Source organism: Pristiophorus japonicus, chromosome 10, assembly GCF_044704955.1.
Source record: "Pristiophorus japonicus isolate sPriJap1 chromosome 10, sPriJap1.hap1, whole genome shotgun sequence".
Lineage (NCBI taxonomy): Eukaryota > Metazoa > Chordata > Chondrichthyes > Pristiophoridae > Pristiophorus > Pristiophorus japonicus.
This window is the reverse complement of record NC_091986.1, coordinates 219527768-219544902: the sequence shown is the minus strand read 5'-3', so window position 1 is coordinate 219544902 and position 17135 is coordinate 219527768. Positions and strand designations below refer to the sequence as shown.

General features: G+C 51.7%; 1 protein-coding gene across 3 annotated transcripts in view; it reads right to left on the bottom strand.

The window, feature by feature from the left end:
* Positions 1–17135, bottom strand: part of clpb (ClpB family mitochondrial disaggregase) — a 212643-nt gene that overhangs the window by 62274 nt on the left and 133234 nt on the right. For all 3 annotated transcript variants that reach the window (XR_011595709.1, XM_070892578.1, XM_070892579.1), the window contains exon 7: positions 11673–11787. Coding sequence is in view for 2 of the 3 variants with exons in the window: in XM_070892578.1 (XP_070748679.1) it covers positions 11673–11787 (115 nt within the window). In the remaining variant the exon portion in view is untranslated. The remainder of the gene's footprint in view (positions 1–11672; positions 11788–17135) is intronic.

Here is a 17135-nt window from a genome sequence, read left to right as displayed (position 1 = left end):
CTCCCAGTGTCATACTGAAGGAGTGCCGCACTGTCGGAGGGGCAGTACTGAGGGAGTGCCGCACTGTCGGAGGGGCAGTACTGAGGGAGTGCCGCACTGTCGGAGGGGCAGTACTGAGGGAGTGCCGCACTGTCGGAGGGGCAGTACTGAGGGAGTGCCGCACTGTCGGAGGGGCAGTACTGAGGGAGTGCCGCACTGTCGGAGGGGCAATACTAAGGGAGTGCCGCACTGTCGGAGGGGCAGTACTGAGGGAGTGCCGCACTGTCGGAGGGGCAGTACTGAGAGAACGGCGCACTGTCGGAGGGGCAGTACTGAGGGAGTTCTGCACTGTTGGAGGGGCAGTACTGGGGGAGTGCCGCACTGTCGGAGGGGCAGTACTGAGGGAGCGCCGCACTGTTGGAGGGGCAGTACTGGGGGCGTGCTGCACTGTTGGAGGGGCAGTACTGAGGGAGCGCTGCACTGTCGGAGGGGCTTTCACAGCTGCAGCATAACCTCTGCCCCCTTGTATTCTCGTCCACTAGATATAAAGGCTGGCTTTCCGACTCAAGAGTGCCACCACTGTGCCGAGAGGAGATGAGGGGACCTGGAGTACATGATCCAGCCCTATAGAAACATAGAAAATAGGTGTCGGAGTAGGCCCTTCGAGCCTGCACCGCCATTCAATAATTTCATGGCTGATCATTCCTTCAGTACCCCTTTCCTGCTTTCTCTTGATCCCCTTAGCCGTAAGGGCCATATCTAACTCCCTCTTGAATATATCCAATGAACTGGCCTCAACAACTCTCTGCGGCAGGGAATTCCACAGGTTAACAACTCTCTGAGTGAAGAACTTTCTCCTCATCTCAGTCCTAAATGGTCGACCCCTTATCCTAAGACTATGTCCCCTGGTTCTGGACTTCCCCAACATCGAGAACATTCTTCCCGCATCTAATCTGTCCAGTCCCGTCAGAATTTTATTTGTTTCTATGAGATCCCCTCTCATCCTTCTAAACGCCAGTGAATAAAGGCCCAGTTGATCCAGTCTCTCCTCATATGACAGCCCAGCCATCCCTGGAATCAGTCTGGTGAACCTTCACTGCACTCCCTCAAGAAGCAAAAACGTCCTTCCTCAGATTAGGAGACCAAAACTGAACACAATATTCCAGGTGAGGCCTCACCAAGGCCCTGTACAACTGCAGTAAGACCCCACTGCTCCTATACTCAAATCCCCTAGCTATGAAGGCCAACATACCATTTGCCTTCTTTACTGCCTGCTGTACCTGCGTGCCCACTTTTAGTGACTGATGAACCATGACACCCAGGTCTCGTTGCACCTCCCCTTTTCCTAGTCTGCCGCTATTCAGATAATATTCTGCCTTCCTGTTTTTGCCACCAAAATGGATAACCTCACATTTATCCACATTATACTGCATCTGCCATGTATTTGCCCACTCACCTAATCTGTCCAAGTCACCCTGCAGCCTCTTAGCGTCCTCCTCACCCTCCCCACACCGCCACCTAGTTTAGTGTCGTCTGCAAACTTGGAGATATTACACTCAATTCCCTCATCCAAATCATTAATGTATATTGTAAATAGCTGGGGTCCCAGCACTGAGCCCTGCGGCATCCCACAAGTCACTGCCTGCTATTCTGAAAAGGACCCGTTTATCCCGACTCACTGCTTCCTGTCTGCCAACCAGTTCTCTATCCACGTCAGTACATTACCCCAAATACCATGTGCTTTAATTTTGCACACCAATCTCTTGTGTGGGACCTTGTCAAAAGCCTTTTGAAAGTCCAAATACACCACATCCACCGGTTCTCCCTTGTCCACTCTACTAGTTACATACTCAAAAAATTCCAGAAGATTTGTCAAGCAGAATTTCCCTTTCATAAATCCATGCTGTCTTGGACCGATCCCGTCACTGCTTTTCAAATGTGCTGCTATTTCTTCCTTAATAATTGATTCCAACATTTTCCCCAGTACTGATGTCAGGCTAACCGGTCTATAATTACCCGCTTTCTCTCTCCCTCCTTTTTTGAAAAGTGGCGTTACATTAGCTACCCTCCAGGCCAGAAGAACTGATCCAGAGTCGATAGATTGTTGGAAAATGATCACCAATGCATCCACTATTTCTAGGGCCACTTCCTTAAGTACTCTGGGATGCAGACTATCAGGACCCGGGGATTTATCGGCCTTTAATCCCATCAATTTCCCTAACACAATTTCACACCTAATAAGGATATCTTTCAGTTCCTCATTCTCACTCGACCCACTGTCCCCTAGTACACTCGGAAGGTTATTTGTATCTTCCTTTGTGAAGACAGAACCGAAGTATTGGTTCAATTGGTCTGCCATTTCTTTGTTCCCCATTATAAATTCACCTGAATCCGACTGCAAGGGACCTACGTTTGTCTTCACTAATCTTTTTCTCTTCACATACTTATAGAAGCTTTTCCAGTCAGTTTTTATGTTCCCTGCAAGCTTCCTCTCGTACTCTATTTTCCCCCTCTTAATTAAACCCTTAGTCCTTCTCTGTTGAATTCTAAATTTCTCCCAGTCCTCAGATTTGTTGCTTTTTCTGGCCAATTTATATGCATCTTCCTTGGTTTTAACACTATCCTTAATTTCCTTGTTAGCCATGGTTGAGCCACCTTCCCCATTTTATTTTTACTCCAGACAGGGATGTACAATTGGTGAAGTTCATCCATGTGACCTTTAAATGTTTGCCATTGCTTATCCACCGTCAATCCTTTAAGTATCCTCTGCCAGTCTATTCTAGCCAATTCACATCTCATACCATCGAAGTTACCTTTCCTTAAGTTCAGGACCCTAGTCTCCGAATTAACTTTGTCACTCTCCATCTTAATAAAGAATTCTACCATATTATGGTCACTTTTCCGCAAAGAGCCTCGCACAACAAGATTGCTAATTAGTCCCTTCTCATTACACATCACCCAGTCAAGGATGGCCAGTTCCCTGGTTGGTTCCTCGACATATTGGTCTAGAAAACCATCCCTAATACACTCCAGGAAATCCTCCTCCACCACATTGCTGCCAGTTAGGTTAGCCCAATCTATATGTAGATTAAAGTTGCCCATGATACCTGCTGTACCTTTATTGCACACATCACTTATTTCTTGTTTAATGCTGTCCCCAACCTCACTACTACTATTTGGTGGTCTAAACACAACTCCCACCAACGTTTTCTGCCCTTTGGTATTCCGCAGCTCCACTCATACCGATTCCACATCATCCAGGCTAATGTCCTTCCTTACAATTGCACTGATTTCCTCTTTAACCAGCAATGCCACCCTGCCTCCTTTTCCTTTCTGTCTATCCTTCCTAAATGCTGAATACCCTTGGATGTTGAGTTCCCAGCCTTGGTCACCCTGGAGCCATGTGTCCGTGATGCCAATCACATCGTATCCGTTAACTGCTATCTGCGCAGTTAATTCATCCACCTTATTCCGAATACTCCTCGCATTGAGGCACAGAGCCTTCAGGCTTGTCTTTTTAACACACTTTGCCCCTTTTGAATCTTGCTGTAATGTGGCCCTTTTTGCTTTTTGCCTTCGGTTTCGCTGCCCTCCACTTTTACTATTGTCTTTTCTATCTTTTGCTTCTGCCCCCCTTTTATTTCCCTCTGTCTCCCTGCATAGGTTCCCCCTGCCATATTAGTTTAACTCCTCCCCAACAGCACTAGCAAACACTCCCCCTAGGACATTGGTTCCGATCCTGCCCAGGTGCAGACCGTTCGGTTTATACTGGTCCCACCTCCCCCAGAACCGGTTCCAATGGCCCAGGAATTTGAATCCCTCCCTGCTGCACCACTGCTCAAGCAACGTATTCATCTGAGCTATCCTGCGATTCCTACTCTGCCTAGCACGTCGCACTGAGATTACTACTTTTGAGGTCCTACTTTTTAATTTAACTCCTAGCTCCCTAAATTCGTCTCATAAGACCTCATCCCGTTTTTTACCTATATCGTTGGAACCTATATGCACCACGACAACTGGCTGTTCACCTTCCCTTTTCAGAATGTCCTCCAACCGCTCCGAGACATCCTTGACGCTTGCACCAGGGAGGCAACATACCATCCTGCAGTCTTGGTTGCGGCCGCAGAAACGCCTATCTATTCCCCTTACAATTAAATCCCCTATCACTATCGCTCTCCCACACTTTTTCCTGCCCTCCTGTGCAGCAGAGCCAGCCACGGTGCCATGAACTTGGCTGCTGCTGCTCTCCCCTGATGAGTCATCCCCCTCAACAGTACCCAAAGCGGTGTATCTGTTTTGCAGGGGGATGACCGCAGGGGACCCCTGCACTACCTTCCCTGCACTGCTCTTCCTGTAGGAACGGGGGGTGGGTAACTGAGGTGGGGAGGCAAAGTGATTGAATCTTTCTCTTGCGAAATTGAGAATGAATGATTCCTTGAGAAGGAACAAAACACTTGTCAATTTTTGTTTTTACAGAGCCCTGCTACAGGGCGATATGCGGAGTGTTAGATTTGCTGGGACATCGGCCCCAGATCGAGGTGATTTACACTCATTGTGCTAATGTGGTGTAGATCCGGCAGGACTGATGATGATGGGCGCTGAGGGAACACTGCCGCCTCTGTGTAGTCGCTCGGGGCTCCAGCAGCAGAAGGGGGCTGCCCGCCCTCTCTGGTTACTGCTGGCCCTCAGTCAGGCTGACAGCAACACACTTCCATCATGTGTGGGAAATGGGCGCCGCGGGAGGGAGGGCCACAGAGCGGTGTCGCTAACGGATCGCTCGGCTGCTGTTTGTAATATAATGGTGGCTCACCACCCCCCACAACACAGCGCCCTCTCCTGCCCCTCCCGTAACACACTGCGCCCCCTCCCATTCCCCCCACCGTAACAAGGCGCCCCCTCCTATTCCCCCCCGTAACACAGCGCCCCCTCCTGTCCCCCCCGTGACACAGCGCCCCCTCCTTCCCCTCGTAACATAGCGTCCCCTCCTGTTCCCCTCTCTAACACAGCGCCCACTCCTGTTTCCCCCCGTAACACACTGCGCCCTCTCCTGCCCCCTGTAACACAGTGCCCTCTCCTGCCCCCTGTAACACAGTGCCCCCTCCTGCCCCCCGTAACACAGCGCCCACTCCTGCCCCCCGTAACACAGCACCCCCTCCTATTCCCCCTCCGTAACACAGCGTCCCCTCCTGTTCCCCCTCCGTAACACAGCGCCCCCTCCTGTTCCCCCTCCGTAACACAGCGTCCCCTCCTGTTGCCCCCCGTAACACAGCGCCCCCTCCTGTTCCCTCATGTAACACCCCACAACACGGCTCGCCCACTCCTGTTCCCCCCCGTAACACAACGCCCCCCTCCTGTTCCCCCCCGTAATACAGCGCCCCCTCCTGTCCATCCCCCGTAACACAGCGGCCCCTTCCTACCCCCCCGTAACACAGCGCCCCCGCCTGCCCTCACCGTAGCACAGCGCCCCCTGCTGCCCACACCCCGGTAACACAGCACGCCACCCTCTTTCCCCAACCCCCCTTGGATCCCTGCCGCCTGTCGGAGCCGGTTACCTGTACGGCCCCTCCGCCGACCTCCTCAGCTGGCAGGTGAAGGAGCTGCTGCAGATTACACCGTCAGTGAGCCCCGGCACTTATGTGCGCGCGTTTACTGGTGTGCGTGCTGAGCTCAACTGGCGCTGTTTCATTCACACGTGCTCTCTCCCATCCACTCCCCCGCTTTCCCCCGTACACTCTCCCGCTCTCCCCCGTCACTCCCTCACTCTCCCCCGTGCACTCCCTCGCTCTCCCCCGTGCACTCCCTCGCTCTCCCCCGTGCACTCCCTCGCTCTCCCCCGTGCACTCCCTCGCTCTCCCCCGTGCACTCCCTCGCTCTCCCCCGTGCACTCCCTCGCTCTCCCCCGTGCACTCCCTCGCTCTCCCCCGTGCACTCCCTCGCTCTCCCCCGTGCACTCCCTCGCTCTCCCCCGTGCACTCCCTCGCTCTCTCCCGTGCACTCCCTCGCTCTCCCCTGTGCACTCCCTCGCTCTCCCCAGTGCACGCCCTCGCTCTCTCCCGTACACTCCCTCGCTCTCCTCCGCACACTCCCTCGCTCTCCTCCGCACACTCCCTCGCTCTCCTCCACACACTCCCCCACCCTCTCCCATGCTCCCTCACATTCACGCTCTCAGGCGCACTCCCTTGCTCTCGCTCTGCTACACACTCTCCAGCTCACACTCTCCCGCTCTCAAGAGTGCAGGCACCTCATTCACGTGGCTCCGGTCGCTCTCCTGTCACGCGCACAAAGGGGAACCAACAGCAGGTGCTCTTACATTGCTACGCCGGTTATACGAGAGCGGAGGCAGCACACCCCCCGTTTACCCCAGACCTCGACTAGGGCATTAGCCGTGGCTCAGTGGGCAGCACACTCATCTCTGAGCCAGAAGGTTGTGGGTTCAAGTCCCACTTCAGAGACTTGAGCAGAAAAATCTAGGCCGACACTCCCAGTGCAGTACTGAGGGAGAGCCGCGCTGTCGGAGGAGCAGTACTGAGGGAGTGCTGCACTGTCGGAGGGGCAGTACTGAGGGAGCGCTGCACTGTCGGAGGGGCAGTACTGAGGGAGCGCTGCACTGTCGGAGGGGCAGTACTGAGGGAGCGCCGCTCTGTCAGAGGGGCAGTACTGAGGGAGCGTCGCTCTGTCGGAGGGGCAGTACTGAGGGAGCGCCGCACTGTCGGAGGGGCAGTACTGAAGGAGCGCCGCTCTGTCGGAGGGGCAGTACTGAAGGAGCACCGCTCTGTCGGAGGGGCAGCACTGAGGGAGCGCCGTACTGTCGGAGGTGTTGTTAAACCGAGGTGCCGTCCGGCCTCTTGGGTGGATGTAAAAGATTCCACGGCACTATTTCGAAGAAGAGCAGGGGAGTTCTCCCCGGTGTCTTGGGGTCAATATTTATCCCTCAACCAACATCACTAAAACCGATTATCTGTGTCATTATCACATTGCTGTGTGTGGGAGCTTGCTGTGCGCAAATTGGCTGCCGGGTTTCCCACATTATAACAGTGACTACACTTTGTGAGTACTTAATCGGCTGTGAAGCACTTTGGGACATCCCGGGATTGTGAAAGGCGCTATAAAAATGCAAGTTCTTTCTTTCTTCCAACAGGCAGATGGAAGCAGTGCCGGGGAATCTGGTGTGTGGTCACACGGCCTGGCGGGCAGAGAGTGTCAGCCGCTCCTGGACTGTGTAGCTGAAGACTGCCGAAGCTGATTTGGATAATGCAATGCTAGCTCACGTCACGGACAGCACGCTGGGCCCCCTCTAAAGGGGGCACTCACGATGCTCAACTCACTGTCAAGACGCAGCTCTGTCACCAGTCCTTTCAGGCCTTAGTGTTACAGACAAACACAGAAAATAGGAGCAGTAATAGGCCATTCGGCCCTTCGAGTCTGCACCGCCATTCGATATGATCATAGCTGATCCTCTATCTCAACACCATATTCCCGCTTTCTCCCCATACCCCTTGATGCCTTTTGTGTCTAGAAATCTATCTATCTCCCTCTTAAATATATTCAGTGACTTGGCCTCCACAGGTTCACCACCCTCTGAGTGAAAAAATTTCTCCTCATCTCGGTTCTAAATTTCCTACCCCGTATCCTGAGACTGTGACTCCTTGTTCTAGACTTCCCAGCCAGGGGAAACATCCTCCCCGTATCCAGTCTGTCCAACCCAGTCAGAATTTTATACGTTTCAATGAGATCCCCTCTCATTCTTCTAAACTCTAGTGAATACAGGCCTAGTCGACCCAATCTCTCCTCATACGACAGTCCTGCCACCCCAGGAATCAGTCTGGTGAACCTCTGTTGCACTCCCTTTATGGCAAGTGTATCCTTTAAAGAACATAAGAAATAGGAGCAGGAGTAGGCCATTCAGCCCCTCGAGCCTGCTCCGCCATTTAATAAGATCATGGCTGATCCGATAATGGACTCAGCTCTACTTCCCCGCCTGCTCCCCATAACCCCTTATTGGTTAAGAAACTATCTATCTCTGTCTTAAATTTATTCAATGTCCCGGCTTCCACAGCTCTCTAAAGCAGCGTATTCCACAGATTTACAACCCTGAGAAGAAATTCCTCCTCATCTCTGTTTTAAATGGGCGGCCCCTTATTCTAAGATCATGCCCTCTAGTTCTAGTCTCCCCCATCAGTGGAAACATCCTCTCTGCATCCACCTTGTCAAGCCCTCTCATAATTTTATACATTTCGATAAGATCGCCTCTCATTCTTCTGAATTCCAATGAGTAGAGGCCCAACCTACTCAACCTTTCCTCATAAGTCAACCCCCTCATCTCCGGAACCAACCGAGTGAACCTTCTCTGAACTGCCTCCAAAGCAAATATATTCTTTCTTGGGTAAGGAGACCAAAACTGCATACAATACTCCAGGTGCGGTCTCACCAAGGCCCTGTATAACTGTAGTAAGACATCCTTGCTCCTGTACTCAAATCCTCTTGCAATGAAGGCCAACATACCATTTGCCTTCCTAACTGCTTGCTGCACCTGCATGTTTGCTTTCAATGACTGGTGTGTAACAGGGTCAGCTCAGTACCTGCTCTCTCAGGCCTCACTGTTGGGGGCAGCGATACAGGCACCAACTTGCATTTATATAGCGCCTTTAACATAGTAAAATGCCCCGAGCTGCTTCACAGAAATGTTAATCAGACAAAATTTAACACCGAGCCACGTCAGGCAACATTAGGACAGGCTTGGTGAAAGAGGTTGGTTTTGAGGAGCTCCTTAAAAGGAGGAGAGAGAGGCGGAGAGGTTTAGGGAGGGAGTTCCAGAGCTTGGGGCCCAGCAGCTAAAGGCACGGCCACCGATGGTGGGGCGATTATAATCAGTGATGGTCAGGAGAGCAGAATTAGAGGAGCGCAGAGATCTCGGAGGGGTGTTGTGGGGCAGGAGGAGATTACAGAGATAGGGAGGGGGCGAGGGCCATGGAGGGATTTAAAAACAGGGAGAATTTTACAATCGAGGCGTTGCTTAACAGTCAGACAGACAGACCGACGGACCGACGGACAGGCGGACAGACAGACAGACCGACGGACAGAGGCAGCTGAGTACCGAGTGAGGCCGCAGAGGGTCGGCAGGTGTGGAAAGAAGTATCTCGGATGCCCTTTCACATCGAGTACTATTCATAGAACCACCTCCGCGCCTCAGCATCTCGGCTCCAAACTTTTTACAAGATTATATTCATCCCCCCTCTCAAGCTGAAAGCGCAGCCTTTAACAGAACAGCACATTATAAATCTTATTATTGAATTATTATTCCAGCCATGCATGCCTGAGGGATTTTTTTTTCAAAATAGGAAAAAACCTTCCTTTCTTCCTTCAGATTGATCTGATGTCTGATTGAATCACTCTGAAACAACGCCTTCCATTTTCATAAATATTGAGAGAAAGCAAGGAAGGGAAGCAGGCTGTTTGCTCATTCTTTCCATCACTCCTGCTCCTCCTCACAACAAAACGCACCCATCCTCGGGGGAAAGCTCTGCAGAGAACTGTTCGTGAACCTCATCTCCCCCCCCATCCCACACTTCCTCCCACCCCCACTCACCCAGCCCACCCCTCACGGAGGGGCGAGCGAAGAGAGAGAGAGAGAGAGAGACAGGGTGTGCGTCAGAGAGAGAGAGAGAGAGAGAGAGAGACAGGGTGGGGAGGTAGGGAGAGCAAGACGGGGGAGGGGGGAAGGAGAAATACGGCGGAGGAAAAGACGGGGAGAGAGAGAGAGATGGGGGGGGGAAGAGAGAGAGAGAGAGAGATGGCGGGGTGGGGGGGAAGAGAGAGAGACGTGGGGGGGGGGGGTAGGGAGAATGCGCAGGGCGGGGGAAAAAAAGATGGGGGGGGGGAAGAGAGAGACGGGGGGGGGGGGAGGGAGAGACAGGAGGAGGGGGGGAGAGAGAAACTGGTGGGGGGGAGAGAGAAACTGGTTGGAGAGAGAGAGACACATGGGGGGGCAGGGAGGAAGAGAGAGAGATGGGGAGAGAGGGATAGACAGGAGGAGGGGGAAGAGTGAGACTGGTTTGAGAGAGAGACAGACACGGAGGGGGGGCGGGGAGAGAGAGAGATGGGGGAAGAGAGTGACATGGGGAGGGGGGGGGGGGAGAGCGAGAAACGAGTGGGGGGAGGAGAGAGAGATGGGGGCAGGAAGGCAGAGAGGGAAATCTGGAGAGGGGATCGGAGAAGAGACAGAACTCAGGGAAGACGGATTACGTTCATCCAACCCCCTTTACACCCACACCTGACCTCGGAAAGGTGTGTGTGTGACAAGGGACATCGTTAGAGTGGATGATATCCAGAAGTCATGAAACTTTCACTATTCACTTCATACCCAATAAACCTGTTAACAATCCTTGACCCGCACACAATGCCCCATCTATGGCGGTGGGGGGTAAGGTCAGGAACTTGGGCTGGGGGGTGCGGGGGGGCGGGGGGGCGGGAGGAGATGATCTTGAGCTGGGGTCAGGGATTTTGGCTGGGGGAGGCATGCACTTGGGCTGGGGTCAGGTCAGGAACTTGGGAGGCTTTTGCTGGGTTGGTGTAGCTCCATCCTGTCTGGGTTCTGAAGGCAGAATGGCTCAAATTACACTTCACAAAGTCACTCAGAACGTGGGCTGGGCTGTTCCAATCACACATTCCAGAGAAACTTCTGGGTGTGGCTTATCCTCCAAGGGGACCAATCAGCAATCAGGTCATGTGATAATGCAGAGCCAATCAAACCATTTTCACAGTGCAAATAACTGCATGCATAACATAACCACCATGTTACCATAAATATCTGTCTCTGTGTTCACTTTGGACAATAAGTGTCTGTATCAAACACTCCCAGGGCAGGTACAGCACTGGTTAGATACAGAGTAAAGCTCCCTCTACACTGTCCCATCAAACCTTCCCAGGGCAGGTACAGCATGGGGTTAGATACAGAGTAAAGCTCCCTCTACACTGTCCCATCAAACACTCCCGGGGCAGGTACAGCATGGGGTTAGATACAGAGTAAAGCTTACTCTACATTGTCCCATCAAACACTCCCAGGGCAGGTACAGCAAGGGTTAGATACAGAGTAAAGTTCCCTCTACACTGTCCCATCAAACACTCCCAGGGCAGGTACAGCAAGGGTTAGATACAGAGTAAAGTTCCCTCTACACTGTCCCATCAAACACTCCCAGGGCAGGTACAGGGGGTTAGATACAGAGTGAAGCTCCCTCTACACTGTCCCATCAAACACTCCCAGGGCAGGTACAGCACGGGGTTAGATACAGAGTAAAGTTCCCTCTATACTGTCCCATCAAACACTCACAGGGTAGGTACATGGGTTAGATTTAATAGTGACTTTCAAAAGGAAATTGGATAAATACTTGAAGGGGAATAACTTGCCGGGCTGTGGGGAAAGAGCGGGGGGAGTGGGACTGAGTGGATCGCTCTTTCAAAGAGCCGGCACAGGCTCGATGGGCCCAACGGCTTCCTTCTGTGCTGTATGATCCTACCGGTTCACCATATCCATTGACAGCAGGCGCAGAAAGCTGGAGGGGAAAATTTACTCTATAAAATGATCGTCTCTGCTCTTAGCAATAACTATCGACAGTCTTGCAAAGGATGACTGTCCAAACTAGGGTCCCTGTAAACCCGTAGATGGCGACGCCCCCTCTCGATGGGTCTGTTCCTACCTGCCGCCACGGTTGCGATGGCCGTCTCCTGACCAATGATGTGTTCTTTCAGTCTCTGCTCCAGGGGAAACCGCCTGCGTTCCTCAGCCTTCCGCTTCCTCTGCTGCTCCTGGTACTGTGAGTGAGAGATATCCACATAGAGGCTGGTCAGCGGGCTATCCTGTCCCTTCAATTGCTACATCGTCCGCATGCCCGACACGAGACTCCCAAAGCAAGCGCATCTCCTCGGAACTCCTATACGGCAAGCGAGCCCCAGGTGGGCAGAGGAAACGCTTCAGGGACACCCTCAAAGCCTCCCTGATAAAGTGCAACATCCCCACCGACACCTGGGAGTCCCTGGCCCAAGACTGCCCTAAGTGGAGGAAGTGTATCCGGGAGGGCGCTGAGCACCTCGAGTCTCGTCGCGGAAACCAAGCGCAGACAACGGAAGGAGCGCACGGCAACCCAAGCACCCCACCCACCCGTCCCTCCAACCTCCTTCTGCCCCACCTGTGACAGAGACTGTAGGTCCCGCATTGGTCTCTTCAGTCAACTGAGAACCCATATTAGTGTGGAAGCAAGTCATCCTCGACTCCGAGGGACTGCCTAAGAAGAATTGCCGTCCGGGTTTCTAGACTAATCACAGAAAGTTACGGCTCGGAAGGAGACCATTTCGGCCCATCGTGTCCGCGCCGGCCGACAAAGAGCTACCCAGCCTAATCCCACTTTCCAGCTCTTAGTCCGTAGCCCTGTAGGTTACAGCACTTCAAGTGCACATCCAAATACTTTTTAAATGCTATGAGTGTTTCTGCCTCTACCACCCTTTCAGGCAGTGAGTTCCAGACCCCCACCACCCTCTGGGTGAAAAGCGGTCTCCTCAAATCCCCTTTAATCCTTCTCGTAAATCTATCGTGCTCGGAAATTCCTTTCTAGCCACTCTCTCTGGGCCCCTCATAATTTTATACACCTCAACTAAATCTCCCCTCAGCCTCCTCTGTTCCAAACAAAACAACCCCAGCCTATCCAATCTTTCCTCATGGCTAAAATTCTCCAGTCCAGGAAATATAAGAACATAAGAAATAGGAGCAGGAGTCGGCCATTTGGCCCCTCGAACCTGCTCCGCCATTTAATAAAACGATGGCTGATCTTCGACCTCAACTCCACCTTCCTGCACTATCTCCACATCCCTTGATTCCCTTAACATCCAAAAATCTATCGATCTCAGCCTTGAATATACTCAACGACTGAGCCTCCACAGCCCTCTGGGGCAGAGAATTCCAAAGATTCACCACCCTCTGAGTGAGGAAATTCCTCCTCAACTCAGTCCTAAATGTTCGACCCCTTATCCTGAGACTGTGACCCCTGGTTCTAGACACACCCCAGCCCGGGGGAAACATCCCCCCTGCATCTACCCTGTCAAGCCCTGTAAGAATTGTGTATGTTTCAATGGGATCACCTCTCATTCTTCTAAACTCCAGAGAATATAGGCCTAGTCTGCTTAATCTCTCCTCATAGGACAATCCCCACATCCCAGGAATCAGTCTGGTGAACCTTCGTTGCTCTCCCTCTATGGCAAGTATATCCTTCCTTAGGTAAGGAGACACAAGGGGCTGAAATTGCACCTCTCCGTAAGGCCTGTTACCCGCAAATCGGCGGCCATGCTGCGGAGTGGAGAGGCCGCCAACGTTTAGTGGACTGGCCGCTGCTCGCCCAATTGCCCTCCCGAGCTTTCCCGTCGGTGCCCCGATCCCCCACTTACCGCTCCGCTGCTGCCGATCCGCGGTAAGTGCGTCATCACCATGCGTACCGCCGAGCTAACCCCCCGACGGCAACATTCCCCGTGGAAAATTTTCAGCCCGCCCGGCGGTGCCAAAACCTTTTCCCGGTGGTCCGGTGAGGCTGTGGCCCTCTGCAGCGCCGGGGCGGCTTCCCTTAAAGGGGCGGGTGCACTGCCGCGGCCAGCGTGGTTTTTTATTGTCGGCCGACTGCCGGGCCGTGCCGACAATTATACCCTTGGGTTCGGCCGGGCCGCCAGCAGGCAGCCTGGCACCCACTCCTCTTGGGCCCGGCCAAAACCCTCCTAGTGGCCCAGTGGGCTGAAGTTTTATAATCGCGCATGCTCACCCCTTTAAGTGAAGGGGAGAGCTGTGGTGACGAGGTGCCGTGATGACGTCATCGCGCCGGTCACTCCGCCCCCACCCCCAATCTCCGCCCCTCAGGTGCTGTCACCGCGCCCATTATGATCGAGTTCCGGATCGGAGAGAAAAAATACTAAGAGCCGAATGTCGCTCAAGAGGTGACCTGAACCACAGCTGCGGTAAAAACCATCGAAACGGTTCCCACCCCGTTTCGGGCGGGGAGCAATTGCTACCTCCAAATCTGTACACAATACTCTAGGTGTGGTCTCACCAGGGCCCGATATAATTGCAGTAAGACGTCTTTATTCTTATGCTCAAATTCTCTTGTAACAAAGGCCAACATACCATTTGCTTTATTAATTGCTTGCTGTACCTGCCTGTTAACTTTCAGTGATTCGTGTACAAGGACACCCAGGTCCCTCTGAACACCAACATGTCCCAATCTCTCGCCATTTAAAAATACTCTGCCTTTCTATTTTTCCTACCAAAGTGGATAACTTCACATTTCTCCACATTATATTCCATTTGCCATGTTCTTGCCCACTCACTCAGCCTGTCCCTATCCCCTTGAAGCCTCTTTGCATCCTCCTCACAACTTACATTCCCACCTAGCTTTGTATCATCAGCAAACCTGGATATATTACACTTGGTCCCCTTATCCAAATCATTGATATAGATTGTCAATAGCTGGGGCCCCAGCACTGATCCTTGCGGCATCCCACTAGTTACAGTCTGCCAACCCGAAAATGGCATCTGTACCCTCTCTAGTGCGATCACATCCTTCCTGTAGCGTGGTGATTTAATATTAATATTTTAATTTATGCTTGGCTTAGAAACATAGAAAATAGGTGCAGGAGTAGGCCATTCGGCTCTTCGAGCCTGCACCACCATTCAATATGATCATGGCTGATTATGCAACTTCAGTACCCCATTCCTGCTTTCTCTCCATACCCCTTGATCCCTTTAGTCGTAAGGGCCACATCTAACTGCCTTTTGAATACATCTGAGGAACTGGCCTCAACAACTTTCTGTGGTAGAAAATTCCACAGGTTCACAATTCTCTGAGTCAAGAAGTTTCTCCTCATCTCGGTCCTAAATGACTTACCCCTTATCCTTAGACTGTGACCCCTGGTTCTGGACTTCCCCAACATCGGGAACATTCTTCCTGCATCTAACCTGTCCAATCCCGTCAGAATTTTATGTGTTTCTATGAGATTCCCTCTCATTCTTCTAAATCCAGTGAATATAAGCCCAGTCGATCCAGTCTTTCTTCATAGATCAGTCCTGCCATCCCAGGAATCAGTCTGGTGAACCTTTGCTGCACTCCATCAATAGCAAGAATGTCCTTCCTCAGATTAGGAGACCAAAACTGAACACAATATCGCTGGCAAGGCCGGCAATTATCGCCCATCCCTCGTCGCCCTGAGTTTTGACGTAACTGTGTGTCTCGCTGGGCCACTGCAGAGGGCAGTTAAGGGTCAGTCACATTGGTGTGGGACTGGAGTCACATGTAGGCCCAGACCGGGTAAGGATGGCAGGTTTCCTTCCCTAAGGGAAGGAAGCTGATAGTGTTCCTTCGTGTGTCAGTCAATAGAACTAGTGTTGGATGGCTATTCAGCATGTGGGGAATAATAACTGGGCCGCAGGGTCTCCTCACCGTACACACACACACACGTATGTGGTGTCAGCCATAGAATCAGAGAAATTTACAGCACGGAAGGAGGCTATTTCGGCCCATCGTGTCCGCGCCGGCCGACAAAAGAGCTACCCAGCCTAATTCGACTTTCCGTAGCCCCGTAGCTCTAGGTCCGTAGCCCTGTAGGTTACGGCACTTCAAGTGCACATCCAAGTACTTTTTAAATGTGGTGAGGGTTTCTGCCTCTACCACCCTTTCAGGCAGTGAGTTCCAGACCCCCACCATCCTCTGGCTGAAGAAGTTTCCCCTCAAATCCCCTCTAAACCTCCTACCAATTAATTTAAATCTATGCCCCCTGGTTGTTGACCTCTCTAAGGGAAATAGGTCCTTCCTATCCACTCTATCCAGGCCCCTCATAATTTTATACACCTCAATCAGGTCTCTTCTCAGCCTCCTCTGTTCCAAAGAAAACAACCCCAGCCTATCCAATCTTTCCTCATAGCTAAAATTCTCCAGTCCAGGCAACATCCTCATAAATCTCCTCTGAACCCTCTCTAGTGCAATCACATCTTTCCTGTAATGTGGTGACCAGAACTGCACGCAGTACTCTAGCAGTGGCCTAACTAGTGTTTTGTACAGTTCAAGCATAACCTCCCTGCTCTTATATTCTATGCCTCAGCTAATAAAGGCAAACATGGCCACAGTGGACTGGAAACAGCTACTTGTGGGTAAATCAATGTCCGAACTGTGGGAGGCATTCAAGGCGGAGATCCGGAAGGCTCAGGCCAAACACGAGCCCTTAAAGAAAAAGGGTGGGAATAACAATTCTAGAGTCCCCTGGATGTCTGGGGATTTACTGGGGAGGATAAAGGAAAAAAGGGAAGCTTATGTCATATACTGACGGCTGAATACTGTACAATCTCTGAAGGAATATAGTAAGTTCAGAGGTAAAATTAAAAAGGATATTAGGAATGCTAAGAGAGAGCATAAAAAATTCTTGGCAAGTAAAATCAAGGAAACCCAAAGATGTTCTATAAATATATCAAGAGCAAGAGGATAACTAAAGAAAGGGTAGGGCCTATTAGAGACAATGGGCCCAATTTTGGCCATGACTTGCTCCAATATTTTTGGAGTAAGTTGGTTTTCCTGGCGTAAGTTAAAAAACGCCATTTTCCCCAAAACATAGAAACATAGAAAATAGGTGCAGGAGTAGGCCATTCAGCCTTTCTAGCCTGCACCGCCATTCAATGAGTTCATGGCTGAACATGCAACTTCAGTACCCCATTCCTGCTTTCTCGCCATACCCCTTGATCCTCCTAGTAGTAAGGACTTCATCTAACTCCCTTTTGAATATATTTAGTGAATTGGCCTCAACTACTTTCTGTGGTAGAGAATTCCACAGGTTCACCACTCTCTGGGTGAAGAAGTTTCTCCTCATCTCGGTCCTAAATGGCTTACCCCTTATCCTTAGACTGTGACCCCTGGTTCTGGACTTCCCCAACATTGGGAACATTCTTCCTGCATCTAACCTGTCTAAACCCATCAGAATTTTAAACGTTTCTATGAGGTCCCCTCTCATTCTTCTGAACTCCAGTGAATACAAGCCCAGTTGATCCAGTCTTTCTTGATAGGTCAGTCCCACCATCCCGGGAATCAGTCTGGTGAATCTTCGCTGCACTCCCTCAATAGCAAGAATGTCCTTCCTCAAGT